The 21,931-nt window shown below is 41.2% G+C and overlaps 1 protein-coding gene across 1 annotated transcript in view; it reads left to right on the top strand.

Moving 5' to 3' along the window:
- Positions 1-1,908: 1,908 nt before the first annotated feature.
- The window catches only part of ARHGAP18 (Rho GTPase activating protein 18), a gene marked incomplete at both ends in the record, with an annotated part of 125,161 nt that continues 105,138 nt past the window's right edge, over positions 1,909-21,931 (top strand). Inside the window, one exon of the mRNA XM_079716596.1 lies at positions 1,909-2,021. Within this exon, the coding sequence (XP_079572722.1) occupies positions 1,909-2,021 (113 nt within the window). The remainder of the gene's footprint in view (positions 2,022-21,931) is intronic.

Here is a 21,931-nt window from a genome sequence, read left to right as displayed (position 1 = left end):
GGAACTGGTTCTGTTAGCAGTGGGGAACCAGTGGAAGTTTTATGGGGAGACATCAGTAGGGCTGTGCTTGGGTGTGCTAATAATGTGCCATGTAATTTAGAGGAGGAAGCAAGAAAATGAGTTAAAGGGTTGTTGTAAGATTGGAGTTAAGATCTAATTACAGGGTACAGAGAGGATTTAGGTAGTGGGGACAGAAAGGAGACAGTGGGTAGAGCCCAGTGGAGGTATTAGTTGATACGCAAAGGTTGACCAACTAATTGTGGAGTGGGGAGGGAGGAAGCTGTAATAAACTCTTTTTTTAGGAAGACTTGTAAATGGGAGTTCACAGCAGATACCAAAGAGGATTTAAAAAAAATAATTTTTTGATACTTTAAGAGTGTGTAAGTATGAATAAAGTCTTTATTTCTCATGATCATTTTAAATAATAAAAAAGTACAAACAGTATGTTTATGGAATGATGACGTTGAAAACTTATTTATGAGGAAGTTTAGATACAAATGCTGATAGACCGTAAAAACCAACAACAAAAACCACTTCCATTCAGGCTACTAGATACATAGAGGAGTGTAGAATTTTTTAGAGGAGAAAGGACAGAAACATCTCTTATATTTTTCTTAACTTTTGCGCTTGTTTCCTTATCTACAGGACAAAGAACAGGATGGTGGTTAAAAAGAATGGAATTTAGCCTAGAATTCTGAGCAAATCTAGCTTCTGGCACAGAACAACTGTGTTATCTTAGACAAGGTACTTAATCTGCCCCTCAGCCTCACTTTCCTGCAGATGAGAATGATACCCGTGTTATAAGGTGTGTTTGTGTGTGAGAGAAACAGATGGAGGGGGGAGGGGGAGAGGAAGAAGGAGGGAAGAGGGAAGGAAGAGAGAGAGAGAGAGAGAATTGAACTGAATTGAATGAGATAATACATGTAAAACACCTGTCACAGAGACAGCCTGGCATATAGTAAGTGCTCAACAAATAATAGTAAGTACTTTTTTTTTTTTTTTTAATTCTCAGCAGTGCCATTTAACGGTTTTGGTAGATGGGTCTCTTTTTGGTACTGAAGGGTATTCTGTTAAAACAAAAGGTAAACTTGGCATTTGCTATGTGAAAGAAGATGGTATTCTAGGTACACATCTTTTTTATGAAGACGTTTTAAACTCAACACAACAGGTAGCCTTTCTCTCTCTCTCTCTTTTTTTTTTAAAAAAAATATTTGTTTATTTAGGCTGTGCCGGGTCTTCCTTGCAGAACGCAGGCTTAGTTGTGGTATGTGGGATCTTAGTTCCCTGGCCAGGGATTGAACCTGGGCCCCCCGCCTTGGGAGCTCGGAGTTCTAACCACTGGACCACCAGGGAAGTCCCCAGGAAGCCTTTCTTGTCACCTGTATGGCACAATTTTGCTGGGCAGGTTGATTGGGTTTTGCTATGGTTAATTTTAACGCTGACCTTGAAGGGGCTAAGAAGAGCCCTTACTCCCATTACATGAAGTAGCAGAAATTACCAGATGGAAACAGGAATTAAGAAGGGAAAAAAAGGCTCTGCAGTAATTCATTGTTTCCTAGCCAAGACGGCTTGTGCTTACAACGTTGAGAGGCGGCTACAACGTGGCTGTTTAATCAGATCAGAATAACTCGGGGGTGGGAGCAACTAGTACCCCCGCCACCCCCCACCCCTTAACTGCAGCCTTTCGGACTGGGGCTGTCCCCGGGCTGCGGCCACGTTCTGAGTCACCGGCCTTCCCCTTGGAGAGTCGGCGGCACCGCGCCGGAGAGGCCCCGCCCCTCCCTTGTGAATCGCTGGCCTTGGTGGGAGGAGCCGGCCGATGCTAATGAGCCGAGTTGCCGGGAGAGCCAGGAACTTCTTTCCCCTCCTCTGTGTCAGGATCGCAGAAATTATGCCCCTTCTCTCACCATGAGCTGGCTCTCCAGTTCCCAGGGAGTTGTGCTCACTGCCTACCACCCCAGCGGCAAGGACCAGGCCCTGGGGGGGAACCATGGCAAGGGAGGGGAGGAAGCCACCACGAGGTAAGCCCGGGCACCTGAAAGCTAGAGAACAAAACAAAGCCCTCTTACCTGCTCCGGGGAAAAAAGTGACAGGGAAGTTAGTGTGGGGAGAAAGGAACCAAAAGCCACAGGTCGCGCCTAACCTCGTGCAGCAGCAGAAATCTTTGGCTGGGGTTTTCTGTACTTTGCACCTCACCTAATCCTGAAACCGCCTCTGCGATGACTGGTGAAGACTGGTGAAGACGGATAGGAAGGAACTGGGGCGATGGCTGTCAGGCTCCTTGCTCAGCAGGTGCATTTGCAAATGCTGAAAGATCAAATAACTATATTTGAAACACTTCCTGTGAGATGGAATTCTTGAATGGGCTCAAGGCCCAGCCACTGGAACTGCTGCTTGGGAACGGCGCCAACAAGCAGGAGGGCTGTTCGCTGTATTCTACAATCTGCTGTTGTTACAGTGTGATTCTTTCCCCCCTTCTTCTGGCTGAAAGCAAACTTCTTAGGCAGAAAGCCCAAGACACTGGCCTGGGGCAGTAGGTTTCACATTCTTTGGCGTATGGAGATTGTTTTGTTGGTGGGGGAGCTTTCAAAAAGGTTTTGTCAGGAAGTAGTACTCTGCTGCTAGAGTGACCTGTGGTTAATGCTAAATCACTTTATAGGCGGACAGGGCGAATGTTCTGTAGACCACTGAGGCGCAAAGAGTACCGTCTATCTGTGTACTTTGTTCTGTTTTTCCAAGCCTTTTTTTTTTTTTTTTTTTTTTACCCCCTTCCGTTCCTTAATGACCTTCTCACTAGCTGAACATTTTTACCTCCTGTCTTAGATGTAAATTGTAAATATTGGCCTAGAAGCTTGCAAACAGCAAATGCTAACCTAATAGGGTAGGATACTAAATTAGTTATCAGTAAGCACATTTCCTCCTTGATGTTTAATGTGATAATAAAACTTTCTTTGTTCTTTGTGACTTATGCTTATGCCTTAAGCTGGAATAATGCCTTCTTTCATTTGTTTTAAAATCCCCAGATGTGGAGGAGGGGAATAAAAATCAAAGGAATGGCCGTAATACTCTGCGCTAGATTCCCAGGCTGACCAGAATTTTTCCTCACATTGCAACCACCATATGTATTCCATTGACTTAATTCATTTCCAAAGATAAAAGGGATTTGCTGCTTGTGCTTTAGATGTGTTATCATTTTATTTTGTGTGAGAGGTCATAAAGTGTTTTCATCCATTTTTCTGTAGCACACTAACGAGATAGTAACCTTCAGCAATAAGCAGACTGCAACGCCAACCCCTTACTGTCTGTAACTTGGACTCCACTTGACGGTCAAAATGGCCAGAATTGTGCAGGCTTAGCACATTCTCCAGAGACTTTACTCTGGGATGGCCTGAGGATCTGAGCTGAATTTTGGATCTTGATTGTGAGAGTGCAAAGAACCTTAGGGACTTTGAGTCCTGACCTCTCATTTTTACCTTGAGGACTCAAACCCCAGGGATTAGGCTGCTGCAGGGTCTGTTGTCGTAGGGCTTTGCCTGGGTCTGCATATTGAGATATGGAGCCTTCATCCGATGTTTGCGGTTTTGCAGCCTGTTGTGGGTGGCCTATACTTGAGTGGGTTGAGAGAACAAAAGAGAGGAACAGGTCATTCTCACCCTTGGCCAGAGCAGGATCATTCTCAACCTAGGCTAGCGCAAAATCGAGAGGGTGTAGGGTGGGCAGCTGCTCATACAGTGAGCGCACTCCGTGGAGTGGTAGCGCCAGACCTGTTCCCAAGTGCCTCCCCCACTGGCTGCCATATTGCTTGCCATACTGGCCCCAAATTCCTACCACTGAATTAGAGTCCTAGGCTGGAGAAGATGGGAGCCTTGGTTTGAGGGCTGGGGGGGAAGGAGAGAAAAGGGACAGTCCTTATTGGCTTTTACCCTTAAGCATGGAATCATTTATCAGATAAGCTTAGTGTTTCTTTGGGAGGCACCTTCTTTAGCCTGGAGAGGTTGAGATATTGCTATTGGCGCGGGAGCGGGGTGGTGGTGGGAGGAGGGATTTGAGGGTGGGATGGGATCAGGAGCCATCCTTTAAAGATGGTGGTGAGGGGGCGGGGCACAGGGCTTTGGCTCTGGCCCGAGGTTGTCAGCTTGTACTTGAAGCATTGGCAAGCTGCCCTGAGGTGCAAGTTTTGGTGGTTGATGCCTATTTTAAAAAGCTCTTCGGAAGTCAAAACCAAACCAAAACAAACAAACTGTGAAAAAGGGACAAAAGTTAGACTCTTGTGTTCCCATCCACCTATTTAGCAGTTGTTGAAGGGAGCACAGAAGTCTAATTTGGCTTACTGCAAGACTTTGTCTCCTAAATAATATGTACTTTGATGAACTACTTAATCAAGTGTTTACTTCAATAAGATGAACTCAAGTATATGCCATTTGAAACGTATAAAGGATTATGTATATGATTTAGGATATTTATAGAAAGCATTTGAGTTTTAGCCCTGTGTTACCAGGTCCTTTTTTTAATTGTTGTTTTGGTCTTTGGGGAAGCTGCCATAGTAGGGAATTAATATTTTTGTAAGTTATCTGTTAGTCTAAAATTCCCTCCATTCCATTCCATTATCCCTCTTTATCAGGACACATTCATTGGATACCTGATTAAGGAATTCTTCCTACTCATGGTTAGACCCTCTCAAATATTTACAGAATTCTGTTTTCAATTTTTTTGGTTATATTTCTTCTTGAAAACATTAGGATTTGAAGAAATACGCTAACATTAGTTGTTCTGACTGACTTGTGCATAGTCAAATGTTTCCAGAGGAAACCACTTTTTATGAGTAGCTATATTTATGACTTTATTTACTTGTTAGTTTTCAAGTAGGTTTCTTACTGTTTGCTTTTGCAAAGCAGTTTTTCAAAGAATACTGCATTTTGTCTCTTCTTACTGTTTTCCCTTGACTTTCCGGTCATTTTAAGAAAAACTATTCTGTTTGCTTCCTATCAGTTTTTGCTAATGTTTGATAAATATTAATGTCAAATGGTATTTTTCTTATTAAACCTTTTAACTCTAGTTTCGTCTGAGATATTTTTATGTCTTCTATGAGTAAATGTATAGCATTCATCATGTAAGATCTTGTTTTGTTGACCCCATTTGCCATTGGTGTTGGGCAAGCAGAACCAAGAGGCTTGGTTTATGTCATGATGACATAAACCCTGAAAATCTGGGCTCGGGGGCCAGCCTGCGTGGGGTCACATTCCGATTGATTCTCCCACTCATTCTCAGTGTGGCCTTGGAAGGGTTATTTAAATCTCTACCTGTAAATTGAACTTCCTATTAGTGCTCACTTCACTGAGAGGATTAAGTGGGATGATCCATGTGAAGCCCATAGAACAGTGCCTGGTTTATGGCTAGCTGCTGCTTGCTCTCACACTAGATACAGAAAAGGAAAACTTATCGAGCTTTGTGGCATATCACATGTTCTTCCTCATTCCAGAAGCCTTTTCACAAATATCATTTTGTCACATGTTAAGAAACATGGGCATGATCCTTATGCTTAACTAAAAATGGCATAACTGAAAATTAACCATTATGTAAAAGTTCAGGCCTGGAAGAGGGCTGCCATCTTGTAATGTCTTTCTTTTACGTGAATTTACAACATTAAAAAAAAAACCTGTGTACTGTATCATGAATAGAGTTCTTTCCTTCTGAATTTGTGTGTTATCTGAAATTATATATATTTTTGGTGAAGGAAGGATGGCAAAGAGTTGTTATATTGCAATTATGTCATAAGTGAACGACTGTTTCTTTTTATTTTTCCTAGCCTTATCATTGAAGGCGTGATTCGTCATTCTAATTTTGCAGGAGTTAGTGACCAAATGCATTTTTAACCTGTCCATATGGATAATTGTTTTCTAGATCAATCTAGTCCTCCATGTGCTGGCGTAAGAGTACTTTCTAAAAACGGATTTTCTTTACCGTGTCGTTTAGAAGCCCTATTCATAATTTTCTCTTGAATTGTTAAAAGACACACCCAGTATTCTAACTGGGCAGGTCTTACCTTTATTTAGAGTTATGTGATATTTGCCTTTTAACCACCCTCATCTGTGAGGCGTGTGATTTTTGTGGGCCTGTTTAAAGTTATCTTCATGGGACTTATATTAGGTGTATGCCTTTGAAGTATAAGGATTTATAAATCTCAAGAACCCCACCTTCTTAAAAACCAAAAAACCTGCTGAAAACTTGCCTTGTCTTCCACAGTACACTTACTTCTTTCATCATCCACCTTTGTTTTTCTTTTCTAATGGGGGCTAATGCTTATTTGAAGGTTTATGATTGCTCTTTTGGTGTTTAAGTTCTTAGTACTTGTCTTGTTTTTGAGAGTGTTGCAGCATGACGAACTCACAAAAATTGATGCGTTTAACAATGCACATGATGGCTTCTGGATTGCCTGGTAATTAGGCCTAAAGGGTTTTTAATAATTGGTCCACCAAAATGAATTATTTTTTTCTCTTGTTTTAAAATTCCTCATTATCTGTACACCTGAGTATCATTTACAGGCTAGAAAAAGGACGCAGCATCCTAGAGGCCAAGGCCACACTTGTGTCAAGTGGAAGTTCCCTGTGCTCCATGGTCATGGACCTGTGAGATCTCACTCCCTTTGGTGGCCTTTGCTCTCCTACATCTTCTTGATTTCAATGCTGCCCAAAGGTCCTGAGAAGCCTCTCTAGTTGTCACCCTTGTGGTGTCCCTGTGAGAGAGCCTGGAACAGCAGAAACTTGAGGCCTCCAGGCTGTTGCTTGGGTGGTGATGGGGTAGAGGATGGGGGTGGGCGGAGTTAGCAGCATGGTCTCCAAGCTTGGTTTGGGGAAGCAGGTGTGCTAGGCCGGGTGTGATGCCAGTCCTTTCCTGAACTCCCGCCTTTAGGTGATTACTGTCCTGACCTAAACCTTTCATTTCATACAGATACTCCGAGATGAAATGGTTTGTTGTCAAAGTTTTAGTCAGTATTGATCTTTAATGACTTTGTTTTACTTTTGATAAGAGGAGACAGAAAATAAGAAGTTTTCTTATTTGAGGAGAGTGGGGATAAGTAAAGGTGTTGGGGGTGCATTAGGGCAGAGGCAGCAGAAGGGGTGATGTCTGGATAATTCTGAAGACAAATTCTTTTTTTCTTTTTTTTTGGTGGTACGCGGGCCTCTCACTACTGTGGCCTCTCCCGTTGCGGAGCACGGGCTCTGGACGCACAGGCTCAGCGGCCATGGCTCACGGGCCCAGCCGCTCCGCGGCATGTGGGATCTTCCCGGACCGGGGCACGAACCTGTGTCCCTTGCATTGGCAGGCGGGCTCTCAACCACTGCGCCACCAGGGAAGCCCAGACACATTCTTTTGACTTCTGTGTTTGTTGCTGTGAGCTGGCCAAGTTTATCCCTTTTTTTTGCAAGAAGTAAACAGAAACCATGGAGATCTGTGTGGCCAGTTACTACATCTGGAGTCTTTACTCAAGCCTGCTAAGTGTCTGAATTTTTGTGTTGGAAAAAATTGTGAAACGTCATCCCCTTGACACATGCTCTTTCGGTAGTTGCTTTTGCAAAGAACACTTGTGTCTTTAGGGAAAATGAGGTTTATTGCAGGCATCTGGGTCATAAGGAAAAGACCATATCCCCTGTCTTCTTCCCTCAGGACTGGTCACATGGCATGTTGCTCTCTTTTTGGGACTCTGTTCTTTTCTGTCCACTGGCTTTATAATCTCCTCATTTCGAGCTTGAGCTTGGCTCTCAACGGATGCCCCACCCTTGTCGCCCTCTATCATCTTACATCTCATAGCAAACGGACGGACTAATTTCAAATTTTTGAAAGGGGATCAGGTTTGCCCAGTTAATTTTTTTGAACTGTCCCAGGAAGCCTATGATTTGACCCTTTGGGTTTTTTTTTAGAGAAGCAGATTCTGTAGGCGGGGCAGTTTCCCTCCAAAGGCAATGTGGCATCTTTGTTAAGCTCTTCAGAACTTATTTGATTCCTCATCTATGAAATGAGTGTAATAATGCTCAGCTTCACAAGGTTAATTTTAAAGATCCAATGTGTAGCTTTTGAAAGTATTCAAAAAAATGTGAACATCAGGCATATTATTACTAAATCCTTTTCAGTACCATATCTTACCTTTTCCCTGGACATTTTGCTGAACCAGGATTGTCACATCGAACTTTTGGGTTTAATTTGCGCTTTCCTTTTATGCTGCGCATTAAAATGTAAGTTCCTTGAGGATGGAGATCTTGCCTTAGTTTGTCTCTTTACCTGGGTTTAGCAAAGTGCTTGACCTACTCTAGGCAGGTAATAAAAGTTTGAATGAATGAGTGTGAGAGGGAGTAGGGTGCAGTGATTACACCTACTTTGTGTGATCACTTTGGAACTGGACTTTCTGGGTCAGAGTCCTGGTTCTGTCATTTAATAGCTGTGTGATCTTGGGCAAGTTATTTAATGTCATAGAGCCTCAGTTTTTTCTTTTCCTTCTGCAAACTGGGCATAGTAATACCTAACTCAAGAGTTATTATGAGGATTGAATGAGCTAGTATATGTAACGTACTTAAAAAAGTGCTTGACATAAAGCACTGTGATTGTCTGTGATGATGCAGGGCCGTCAAAGACCTGTGGGCGAATTAATTTGGAAATACTGTTCGAAAGCGTGTTTGAAATTGATTTGTAAGTGGTTCAGAAAAGAATGCTTGCTTTAATACACATGCAGTATAACTTCTTAATTTGAAAAATAATATTTGTGGAATAAGTTTAAGATATTTATAAAAATATCTCAGATTGGGGCTTCCCTGGTGGCGCAGTGGTTGAGAGTCCGCCTGCCAGTGCAGGGGACATGGGTTCGTGCCCTGGTCCGGGAAGATCCCACATGCCGCGGAGCGGCTGGGCCCGTGAGCCATGGCCGCTGAGCCTGCGCGTCCGGAGCCTGTGCTCTGCAATGGGTGAGGCCACAACAGTGAGAGGCCCGCGTACTGCAAAAAACAAAAAACAAAAAACTCAGATTATATTAATGTTAATAACTATTAAGAATACCAAAACAGTATCTCAAAAAGGGCTTAAAGGTATTGAACCCCTGTTAGGCACAGGTGACTGTTTTAAACAGCTTTTTGTAGTTTGGGTGGATATAAATTTCTAAATCGTTTGTTACTCTTAATAATATGGAAAAGTATCTTGTTTAGAGCAAGGAAAAGTTATTTGCTTGTGTTCCTCAAAGACCGAATTGACTTTAGGTTATTTGAATACTTGTAGGTAAAAGTACTAGTATATCACCATACCTAAAAGTTTTTGAAGACAGGATAATTTTTACGCTTTTTCTCCCTTAAAATATATTTGTGTAGTTTCTGAACAACTCTCTCTCTCTTTTTTTTTTGCCCACGCACTGCAGCTTTTGGGATCTTAGTTCCCTGACCAGGGATTGAAACTGGTTGGGAAACTGCCCCCTGCAGTGGAAGCGTGGAGTCATAACCACTGGACAACCAGGGAAGTCCCTGAACATGTCTTGATCTTATAACCTAAAAGTGATATTTCACGGAGCAGAGCTAAGCTGAGGGTGTGATATCCATGGTCCAGATCACCACCCAGTTCCCCCTGAGCCCCATCCCCTTTCTCATTTAGTGCACACATTTAAAGACTATACTGTTGGTTTTTCTCTTCATCTTTATTATACATAATACATGAACTTTAAATGCCTACTGTGCACTGGGCCTAGGCTAGGAAACTCTGTCCCCTTAGCCAGTTCTTCTCAAATCCCTCTCATACCTGCCTTTCAAATTGCTATTAGCTCAGTAGCTCCTGCTTACGAATGGCTCACAGGATCAGGCTGTTTTGCTTCCACCTCTAAGAGACTGGGGACTTTTTTGGTGGGAGTGGGAGTAACTGGAAGAAAGAAAGAGATAGTGAACTGGAGGGAGGAGGGAGATGTATGCCAGCGAGCAATGCAGAAGCCATTTTCCATAGAGGGAAAAACAACATACGTGGTAATCAAATCCCAGAGAGCTGTAAATTCTCCAGTCGTGCCCTTCTCTGGATTCGCAGAGTTCTTTTCACCTGCTGGAAAACTCAAAGCACCATATATTTGTGGCATTGTTGCTGTGGGAGAATGTGTCCTGAGTTCCCAGCAACAGGTTTTGAAATACATTTTTCAAACCTAAATAAAATTTTCAAGTAACTTGGGGGTGACTGTTCTCTGTTGCCTCTTAGGATCTTTGTGAATTGAGACGTGACAGTGATGCTGTTTTCTGCTGCCTTTAGTTTCGTCTTACTCTAGTACGGTGTCCTTCTCAAGGTACATGGGAACCCTGAACATGCTGATACGATATGTCTTTCCACAGCCCCTGAACATGTGCCTGTCTTCCATTAGGGGGTATGCACTTGTCTAAGTTTGTCATTTATTTGGAAGATTTAGGAACATGGAAATTGATATATGTTCTTGTGACACTAGTTGAATCAGATTAGAACTGTAAAATGTAATTAACTTAATAAACTGGGAAATGCTTTAACATCATGCTGCTGTGAAACTGAAGCTGTGTAGAAAAATATTGGAATTCACACTAACAAGAATTTTTGAAGTTTGGGTGGGTTGGCTGTAGAGATCTGGTTTATCTCTGAATGCTAACGTCTGTCAGATATCATCTATATTTTGAGAAAAAGAGTAAGAATTATTTATTGTTGATGAGCAGCATAAAATTGAAATCCTACCTAGAACGAGATTTGGGTAACTCAGAAAGGCATTAAAAATATGTAAATGTAGAATGTCTTAAAATTTAAATTATTTAAAAGAATCCTAACATGTATTTTAATAAACAACTGTGAAGATTTTTGCTGGGTGTATATGATAAGCCTAGAATAAAATAAATGTAAGGATTCCTGCCCTGAAGGAGCTTGCATTATAATACAGATGGATTCTGAAACAATGTTTTCAGTATCATATTTAGGAAGCCATGGCATGGTTCCCTCTTTTGAGGTATAAAACTTTAAAATAACTTGTTATTGAATAATTAAGATTTGGTTTGAGTAAGAAAAGGTGAGCTGGCAACTGAAAGTTGAAAGGAACTTTGGCTATTTATAGGTGGTCTAGAAACATGTAACTCGATCAGCTTATTCTATAATTAATGTTTTGACTAGAGTTACTAAGTGTGTGTCTTTTCATTTCTCTCTGGTCCAAATAATACTGTCAAAGCTATGGCCCGTCATCTTGATAGAAGTTATTTAGATCAAGGTAGAAGTAAATTTGTATGATGTCTTTATTTATTTTTAAGTAAATCATTGATTGTTATTTTTAAAATTTATTATTGAAAATGGGGATATATATATGCTTCAGTATATCCAGGCTAAAATTCTTTTGATTTATGGCATTTTTGAATCATTCTGGATTATAGTATAACTATATAATGTCATCAGACTGGATATATTTAGGTAATTGTATATGTGTATTAATTCCTTGCTCCCATTTTTTAGAGAAAGGTTTCTATACTTAAGGATCAATAGGAGCCTGGCAGGTTATATAATACGTGAAGTGGATGATGGGAAAGTGCAGGCCTCAGAAGAATGTGGGTTTTGTGAGAAAATGTTAGCTAGAATTTTAAAAATACTGAGTAAGCCCCCCCAAATCCTGTCTGCAAGTTCGATCTGGCCCAGGTACCACCATTTGTGACCCCTATCCTGAAGGTCAAGGTGATTGTTTCAGTCGGCTGTTGGCTGTGTAACATACCACCCAAAACTTAGTGACTTAAAATAACAATTTTCTCTCTTGATTCTGGAGGATCACAGTCAAGTTCTTTCTTGGGGTCCATCAAGCAAGATGGGCTGAGGCATGGGGATCATCAGAGGCTTCTTCATGCACAGGTTTGACACCTGGGCTGGTGGGTCATCTTTCTCCTTGTGCAGCTTCGCCACATGACTAGCTTGGGCTTCCTCATAGCATGGCAGAATCACAGTAGTCAGACTTCCTACATTCGTGCTGGCTTACCCTGGAGCGAGCATTCTAAGAAGTCTAGGTGGAACCTGCCAGGCTTCTTGGGGCTTGGCCTCAGAAGTTACTCAGTGCCACTTGGCCATATTCTGTTGGCCAGTTAATCATAGCCCAGCTCAAATTCAAGAGCATGGAGGAAAAGGCTTCACCTCTCAGTGAGGGAATGGCTTACACAGCTTGGTAAAGAGGTCATCTTTGGCAGTAAGCTACTCAGTTATCATGCCAGTCTCTGTATCTGGTCTTATTGCCAACTCCTGTATTCTGGTCTTATTGCCAACTCCTCTTAGACAGAAACCTCTCTTCCCTGGAGCTTGACTTTAAAATTCTCCACTAGTACGTGGACACATCCTATGTGCGTTTATCCTTCTGCCTTGCTTTATTAGGCAAGTTTATATTGTAGAAATTTTTCTATTTACTAAGAACATAAATGCCTCAAGAGTGGGCTTGATTTTTTTTTTTTAATCCTAAGCACTAGATGGATTCAATACCCTGTATATAATAGGAATTCAACTATATTTGTGCATTGATGGATATTTTATATTTTGGAACGGTTGGGTTTTATGTTTGCGGGACAATTTAGTATAGAGCCTTTTTTTCTTTCCACCAGAAACAAACAAAAAAAAACTTGATTCTCAAAAACGTTTTTCACAAAAGTGCTAAATTTGAATTTGATTTTAGGCACAAGTGAATTTGAATTTGGAAAGAATAGAGTCCTGAGAAATTAGATCTTCCTTGTATAGAACATGTTCCCTCTATTTGATAGCAGCAGAGTTGCCAAAGGCCCTTGTTTGTTTACATCCAGTGATATTTACTCTAAGGGACTATTGGACACAGATGTAGTATTTTGGAGTACGTAATATTTTTGAGATCACATAGTACATACGGAAAACATCCCAGAGGCTATATAAAAATTAATTGCCAGTATTTGAGTTGCTTGCTTTTTCTACTCCCAGAACGTTAGTTAAATTTAGCAGTCGTCCAATAATTCTTATCATTGCGCCTTAGCATACCTAAATAGCATCACTGTAGGGTATCCTTTCTTTCTTGTTTAGAGACATTGCTTTACTATACCAATTACTTAAATGGATTTGTCTCTTGCCATACTTCCTTCAAAGCAAAGAGGAAAATAAGTGGCTAGGACACCCTCTGAACTCTGGGTGGAGGCGGGAGGAGTGTTTTTCCCTTAAAGGAGGGAAATTTTTTAAAAATAGTACTTGAAGATTAGAACATGTATATATTTCTTTAAAAATACTTTGTATCTCCAGCTTAGAGCGGCCACTGTTTTTGTGAGAACCTGCTGCATAAATTTTAGTTATTTGTCTATAGCAATGATGGTCATGTTTTATTCGTCAGATTACTTAATTCCCAAGATTTTAAGGTCATTTAAGAAACACGTTTACATCAATTTTCCCGTCCCTATACTATTGATCGGAAATCATATCATCTCCATTTTGCAGGTAAAGGAAAGAGACTAATCCCTTTTGAGCTTAGTTTGAAGCTTGAAGCTTGAAAGCCAAGGCCAGGCTATGTGTCTTTAAAATGAAAGGCTTGTTCTAATAGCTTTTTACACATTTCAGGAGAGACTAATACTTTGTTAATCTGCTTAAAGCAAAAATTCTTTAATAAATAAGTCAAAGGAATAGAGCTCTATTTCCCAAATTGTGTGTGGAATATTGTTACTAGGTGTTCTGTTGAAAAGGAGTTTCATGGTCTAATATTTTAGTGTAAATAAAGTTTACTGCAAGGCTCCTTGTAGCATATAATATTTTAGCTAGTATTTATGAATTGCTAAAAAAAACTGGTAGCAAGAAGCATATTTTAAATATTCTAAAGTTATTTGACCTAGGAGCCTTTTTTATTTTTTTAATAACACTTGTTACCAATGTTCCAGAGAACACAATTTGTGAAATCCCAAAATATTGCTGTTTCTTTAAAAGTGGAAAAATGTTCAAAAATTGTATACTTTGGAGTTAGGGACATATTTGGGGCTTTTTCTGTTGTGTTGGTAGTAGTGGTAGTAATAGGTTTTTAAAAATTACCCTTCTTCTGTGGCCACTATCTGTTTTATTGATACAAGCATACCTGTAAAAATCTCCCCTTGGTGAACATATTTCCACAGTAAGAATGTTTATTGCTTTTTAATACCCAAGCTTTATAGAATATACATCTTTTAATACAACATTTTTTAACTCATGTTTTTATAGGGAAAATATATACATATTCCGCCAAACCCAATAACGACATTCTAAACACAAATGTGGGGGAAATAGCTCGAGTTACATTTTTAGTATAATGGGGACATCTTGAAAAACATACCCAGTGTCAATCAAGAGGATATATGCCATGTCACTGCCTGGGAACAACACTTAATCTTACTAATGGTTTGATCTTCAGTAAACAGCACTTAAGCATTTTACATTCAACATGATAGTTTGTTAATTGTGTATTGGAGTATTGCTGTGTGTTTTGTTTTGGAAAACGGGTTGAGGGTCTGGGGTAGATGTGTTATATGTTATTTTTTCTACTTGAAAGAAGAGCACAACGCCAGTGTTTTTTTCAGGGAAGGATTGCTGCCAATAAATTAGAGAGGCTATCTTAACTTATTTAACAACCCAAGCAGGTAGGTGATATTACTCCCAGTTTACAAATGGAGAAATGGAGGTGGGGAGTGGTAGAGAACCTCACTTGAGGGCCTAGAGCTAAGTGGCAGGACTGGAATTTGAACCTGGGAAACCTGCTATCAGGGTCTTCACCACTGTGCTGTTCATAGAAATTATTTGTTTCCAACTTTTGTAAGCTGAATGTGGTTTCTAGAAGTATATGCAGAGCAAGTTAAATTACAACAGAATGTTTGGTTGTCTGGTAGTTTGTGTGTGTGTTTATATATATTTATATAATAAAACTCTGCTCTCTTCATATTGAGAGAAGCTTCTGTGAATCTGGATTCTCAGCAATTCACTTAGGAGTAAAATAGGCACTTTGGGACATAACCTTAACTACTTTCAAACCCCAAGATACCATTTACTGCAATGAAGTAGTAAATAGTTTTACTAAATTCTGCCATTTAAGCAGATAATTTTGTGTGGCCTTGAGGTATCTCCTGGCATTTTATGGTCAGCTATTCATGTAACTGGGGCAAATGGTATCACAGAGGAAAAGAAAAACAAATATTTATTGAGCACTCTCTGTGTTCAAAGCCCTTTAAAATGGACTTTGTTTAATCTTCATAAGGTGAGAATTACCATCCACATCTTAAGGAAGAGAAAGCTCATGTACACAGAATAACTGGTCTGAGATCGTACAGCTTGTATGTAGATCAATTCTGATTTGAACCTTGGTCATTTTCATCCTACTGACTGGTATAGCATAAGGGCCATTATCGTTTTTCTCCCTTCCAAGCACATGCGTCTGAATGACAGTGGGGCCTCAGTTCAAGGGCAGGGTGTGTTCTGTGGCAGGCCCTGATCTGGGTCTTTCACAGCAGCAGTCTGGACATGCCGTGCTGCATTGGGGGCCACAGGAGCCATGGGGAAGTAAAGGAGAAAGCCCCAGGCTGGGACCTCTCTTCTCTCTCCATCAGTAGGCATTTGTAAACTGGAGACTTTCTTCACATGCATTGAAAATCTCCCGGCACCAGCATGACACAGTAATAAGATGTACCTTTAAAATACTACCACCAAGACTTCCTTGGCGGTGCAGTGGTTAAGAATCTGCCTGCCAATGCAGGGGACACGGGTTCGAGCCCTGGTCCGGGAAGATTCCAGATGCCACGTAGCAACTAAGCCCTTGTGCCGCAACTACCGAGCCTGTGCTCTAGAGCCCGTGAGCCACAACTACTGAGCCCGTGTGCCTAGAGCCCATGCTCCACAAGAGAAGCTGCCGCAATGAGCAGTCCGCACACCACCACGAAGAGCAGCCCCCCACTTGCCACAACTAGAGAAAGCCGGTGCGCAGCAACGAAGACCCAACGCAGCCAAAAATAAATAAATAAATAAAATTAAAAATAAATAAGTTAATAAAATACAGCCACCATCACCACTGTCATTGCTATTAGGTGGTTGTATTTTTCTATAAGGGCTCAATAATCAGATTTTCCTTAGTGCTAGAAAAGTAAGACAGTAAGACAGCTGTGAGGCTACATTGTCTCCAGGTCTTCCCCAACAATCTAGGTGGTCTCAATACCCTTTCTGTCACATGAGAATTTTCCACTGAAATCCAAACGAGCCATTTTCTTTATCTGGGAAAGCGTGGAAATGTCGCAGTTGCTAATGAACAGCTCCTTTTCACTTAGTAAAGTCATCCAAACACTTCAGGGGGCTGCAAGGACATTAAAGTCTTGGCCTACCACAGACCCAAAAGTCTCAAAATAAAATGACCTATTTGGTGTGTCAAAAGCGCTTTTGATTAAATTACTGAAAATAAGGTGGTGAGGGCTGGCTGACTGGACAGCATATACTTAGAACTACTAGCCATGGATATTTTTTGTAGGAAATAGATTTTCTTAGTTTATAACTACTAACCAAGTGATCAACTCAACCACAGCTCTTTCTGGAGCTTCTCCACGTTTAGGCAAAGTAATTTGAAACTTGTCTGAAAGCCAAAGGTTGGGGATTACCTTATTCTTGGTCCTAAACCTAGACCTGTTCTATAAATAGATTTTGATTTCCAGGCCAAGCTGTCCCTGCATGACATGTCCCCATAAATGTCCTGTTGCCACAAATTGCTAATCTTAGCAAAAACAGAATTCTTTGTCCACTCAGAGCTTTCCTAGGATGCCATCTCAGTGCTGCTTTACCACATAGGAAAGCATGCACACATCACCGAAAGAAATCGATTTGTCTCCTAAGATTCTCTGCCTTTTAAAGCTGTCAATACTTGACATTATACCCTTTCTCTGTACCCAGGCAAATGGTTTGCATGGAGCAATCTTCCAAAGCAGCCAAGTCTGCAGACCCAGTGCAGGGAGGAGAGGGAAGGGGGAAGGAAAATACGAACACTGTGCTGCTGAGGATACCAAGCATGATGGGATAGTCTTGAGAAACAGGCCTGCTCAGGCAAGCTTAGCTCCATGGGCAACCTGCCTCTTTGGGGGGAGAAGGAAGGAAGGAAGGGAACATGCATTTGAAAAGAGTAAACCATTTCACGGTGTGAAAATTTGACAGAGAAGCCCAGGCTGCCCAGCCCTTGTCTCAGGCTAGTGGGTCCCGAGGCCTCAGGCTAGCAAAGGAGGGGTGCCCTGGGCTTCAGGGTCAAGAACAGAAAACTGGGCCTAGGCCTGGAAGAGGAGGAGAGCAGTTATGGAAGTAAGGGGCGATTGCTCCTGGGGCCTTACAGAGGTGCTGACTGGCAATAGAGCTGGCCTGCAGGAGCAGCCAAGAACCCAGAAGGCCACGTGGGCTGACCAGGAGTGAGAGCATTAGGCTGCTGGGCAGAGCAGTTACCAGGGCTCTTGGCCACAGGGAAGTGTGTATGCAGCCTCTCAGCAGCCTTTTGGGAGAAAACATTCGACGATGGGCAGGAGAAGATTCCCGCAGTGACATGGGCCAGGTATTCACCAGAGACTATTTATTTGTGCCTTTGTAGGGTAATTCACATCTCCTCAATTATGCTTCCTGGGGACGTGGCCAGGGAAGCGTCTCTTCAGGTATACCTTTTATTTTTAATTGATAGTACTGAAATTTTAAACTATGTCATAACATTTTGTTCTGTGAAACATTAGCCAGTCAGTTTTAAAGCTTGGAGAGAGTTGGTCTTTAAATTTCCACCTGGAATCCTAATAGTCCAAGCATTTTGAAGAAGTGATCGAAAGAGTGAATTTCATTAGGACAAACTAGCTTCCTGAGCAAAATGTTAAAATGCACAAAATTCACTGAAGGTTAGATAGATCTTTCCATGGAGATGGCTAAAGCAAAGATCTGCCTGACTGTATCTGCCCGCCCTGCTCACATCCCTATCTGCTTGCTCTTTAAGGGGAGTTCCCCAGGCTTCTAAGGACCCCATGCTGATAAGAGATGTGGCCGAAGTCTCTTTATGGATGTAGTCCTTTGTCAAGGACTAGTTTAGGGAAAGCTTTAGTGTATTTGTGTTGCAGGTGACCATTTCTGGGTCATGGACTCCCTCCTCTCTCCATCACACACTCGCTACTACTTTCCTCATCTCATTTTTATTAATGAACTAAATTAAGGATTAAATCACCTGTTAAATTGTGAAGGTTTTGTGCACTGCTGTAACATGCCTTATGTTACTCATCAAAGAACAGCTTAAACTGAGCCCCATCTATAAATGACCAAGATGTAATGCAATTGTTACACTGCATTTTCGTGTACCGCTAGCATCTTTCTTCTGTCATTCAAGTAATTTGTATTGCAAAAATGATGATAGCATTGAAGTGAATTTACAATTTCAGAGATTTTAAGAAAATGTCCAAATATTGTGAAGCATATAAGATTTATTTGATCTCTCATGAATCTTCTAACTTGCAACGTATGTTTTTAAGCTCATGAAATAATAGCATGCAAAGTTTTCCTTCTTTTTCAGAGGAATATTAAATGCTACACATCTACATAATGCTGTGTTATTGATATATCTCCTGGGACTTCCCTGGGGTTCCGGGGTTAAGACCCTGAGCTTCCATTGGAGGGATGCGAGTTTGATCCCTGGTCGGGGAACTAAGATCCCAGATGGTGTGTGGCATGGCCAAAAAAAAAAAAAAAAAAAAAAAAGAAAAGAAAGATATATAGCCTCTTCTCTATGCATGAGCATTTTTTTAATATATAGACTTATTTATTTATTTTTGGCTGCATTGGGTCTTCGTTGCTGCTTGTGGGCTTTCTCTAGCTGCGGCGAGCGGGGGCTACTCTTTGTTGCAGTGCATGGGCTTCTCATTGCGGTGGCTTCTCTTGTTGCGGAGCACGGGCTGTAGGCATGCGGGCTCAGTAGTTGTGGCTGGTGGGCTCTAGAGTGCAGGCTCAGTAGTTGCGGTGCACAGGCTTAGTTGCTCCGCGGCATGTGAGATCTTCCTGGGCGAGGGCTTGAACCTGTGTCCCCTGCACTGGCAGGCGGATTCTTAACCAGTGTGCCACCAGGGAAGTCCCTATGCATGAGCATTTTAAAGTGTTTATACTATTTAATATTTTATTTGCATTACATTGTGGATAAAAAGTAAATAAGGACTATATTAATTATTTGTTTGAAAGCAAACCTTATCTAAAGATTCTAAAATTATACTTGTGAGTAATGTAAACAATCAACTGTTTCTTTACTGTCTGGATTATCATCATTTTATTATATTTAGAACATGAATTCTTTTACACTTGGAGAATTTTATATGCTGTATGTAATGACAGGTGATTTGAGCCGAGGGTAAAATCTACCACTTTTGCTCAATCCACGGCAGATATTTAAGAGTTTTCCATTTTGAGTATAACATTTACAGGAATATATCTGATAAGCATGTATTTAGTTCAGGAGTGATTTTATGCATTTTAATGGCATGTACCACTTTAGACATTGCACGTATATGAAGATAATATTAGTGCTTCATGAATTAATCATTTGGTTAATTTTTACTTATAATTTCCATATCAGTCATTTCACATACACACATACACATGGGTTTACGTGGGCAGGAAATTTGTATTGATTTTGTGATTAATAAAATGTTATTAGGGGTTTCCTTGGTGACACAGTGGTTAAGAATCCGCCTGCCAATGCAGGGGACACGGGTTTGAGCCCTGGTCCGGGAAGATCCCACATGCCGTGGAGCAACTAAGCCCATGTGCCACAGCTACTGAGCCTGCACTCTAGAGCCCGCAACCCACAACTACTGAGCCCGCGTGCCGCAACTGCTGAAGCCCACCCGCCTAGAGCCTGTGTTCTGCAACAAGAGAAGCCACCACAATGAGAAGCCCGCGCACCTTAATGAAGAGTAGCCCCCGCTCACTGCAACTAGAGAAAACCTGTGGACAGCAACGAAGACCCAACGCAACCAAAAGTAAATAAATAAAATTTCTTTTAAAAAAATAAAAAAATAAATAAAATAAAATGTTACTAATTGGACTGTTTAGCCAAAGCAGTCTGGTATGTTTGCTTATTAGCATTAGATTCATAATTTAAACTTATGAAATTATTTTAAAAACAGAAATTAACTGGCCCCCTTTTAAAATTAAATGGCAAGTTGACTTAAATGGTCAAAACTTCTTTGTAGTTTCAGAATTCAGAATGAAAATATGAAGGCTGGGATGACAGGAGTGAGGGAGGTAGAAAAAGAATTGTTTTTCCAGGGATGCTGTTTTCTCAGGTCCTCACAAAAAGCAAATGGAAAAATGTATGCTTTTTCCAAGTGATGAAGAAGAGGAATAGAAAGATGTCTGTATGTATATATTTTGCCTTCACACTTGCACTGATTTCTGAAGTTACTCCAAAAGGACATCTTAATGCAAAATAATGTGTAAGTGGATTATCATTCCTGTATCTTTCATGGAAGTACTCTGGTGAACGTTTCAAATGCAAAAACAATAGCTGCCCATTTCTCCTTCCTGGGAGGAAGCTCCTATCTTCATCTGAGAGGAGACTTGTTGCCTTTCACTGCCAGGTTTCTCCTTGTCTTTCATGCTAGAGATTGATAAATTGGTCCTAAGCTGCTGATGAGGCCTCAGAGGTCTGGCTGGGGAGCTATCATTAGCGATAACAACTAATAATTCCTCTAGAAATTTAAAATTAGCCCCCTTGGTTGTGTTTGTTCAATAAATTTTAGACAAAGAAGGGTAACAGCAAGTACATTTTTGGATGTTGAAGAATTAGAATCTGCATCTTCTTGGCCTTGTGACATTGAGATCCTCAAGGAGATAGAAGGAAAATAGAAATTTTTATATTAGACAGTACTTAGATGCAGCACACTTAGAATCAGTTTCCTGAATCTCCAAAAGATGGAATCATTGTCACTGGTAGCAGCTCTGTTTGTTTTCATCACCCAGTGTAGCAGCTGTCCATGAGGAGACATCTTTAAAAACAAAAACAAAAATCCGTACTATGTTAACTCTTCTATGAAGTTTGTTGAGCAGGTACTGTGTTCTGTCCTATGCTGGGTACGCTGTGCTATTCAGAGATAAACCCCTGTTGTGGAGTTTTCAAATTTCTGCTAAGGATGACGAGCTGTGTCACATGTTACCATCCCTATAGGAAGTTACAATCACTATAATAGAGGTTAAAACAAACAAACAAACCAATAACCCTGCTATGGATGCCTGCAGAGGAAGGACATCTTACATTCAACTAAGGATGCAAGAGAGTTTCAGGTTTCATCTTGTTGGAGTGGTTGGGTAGGATTTGGCTTTGGGGGAAGATAGTAAATATATTATGAGGAGAAGGAGGTTCCGATGGGCGATAGTTCTATGAGGATTCTAGTTTGGCTAGAGGACAGGAGGTGAAAGGAAAAGCAAGAAGGGGAGGTTGAGGCCGATTTGTGGCAAGCCTTAAAGGTCAACCTTGACTGGGGAGCTGGGATTACTTTCAGTCAGTGGCTGTGTGTAACCTGCCCACTTTTCAGAATAGCCAACTGCTCCAATATGGCCCCTTGGTTCCCTTGAGCTGGGACAGATGTAATGGAATGGCATTGTGGTGAAAAGAGGGAGCTCTGGATTGTGAGACAGCATGGTTTCATACCTGGAACCCATCCCTTACTAATTATGTGACCTTGGGCAAGTTAACTAAGCCTCGCTGTGTTTCACTGGCGGTATGAGGATTAGATGAGGTAAACCACAAAAAGCACACAGACTCATTGCAAGTAACTGGGAAAAAAAAATAAAAGAAAAAGTTTGGTCGCTACTGTACCTCTTATGGCATCTTAGACAGTCTCCTCCCCTGTCTGTCCTATTATGAGCATAGCTCACAATAAGTCTATCAGTGAATCCAGAGAGAGACAAAATATGATGAGGAGATGGGGAAATG

Source organism: Hyperoodon ampullatus (assembly GCF_949752795.1).
Source record: "Hyperoodon ampullatus genome assembly, chromosome: 12".
Taxonomy (NCBI): Eukaryota; Metazoa; Chordata; class Mammalia; order Artiodactyla; family Ziphiidae; genus Hyperoodon; species Hyperoodon ampullatus.
The sequence above is the reverse complement of the archived record's forward strand: the minus strand, read 5'-3'. Positions and strand labels throughout refer to the sequence as shown.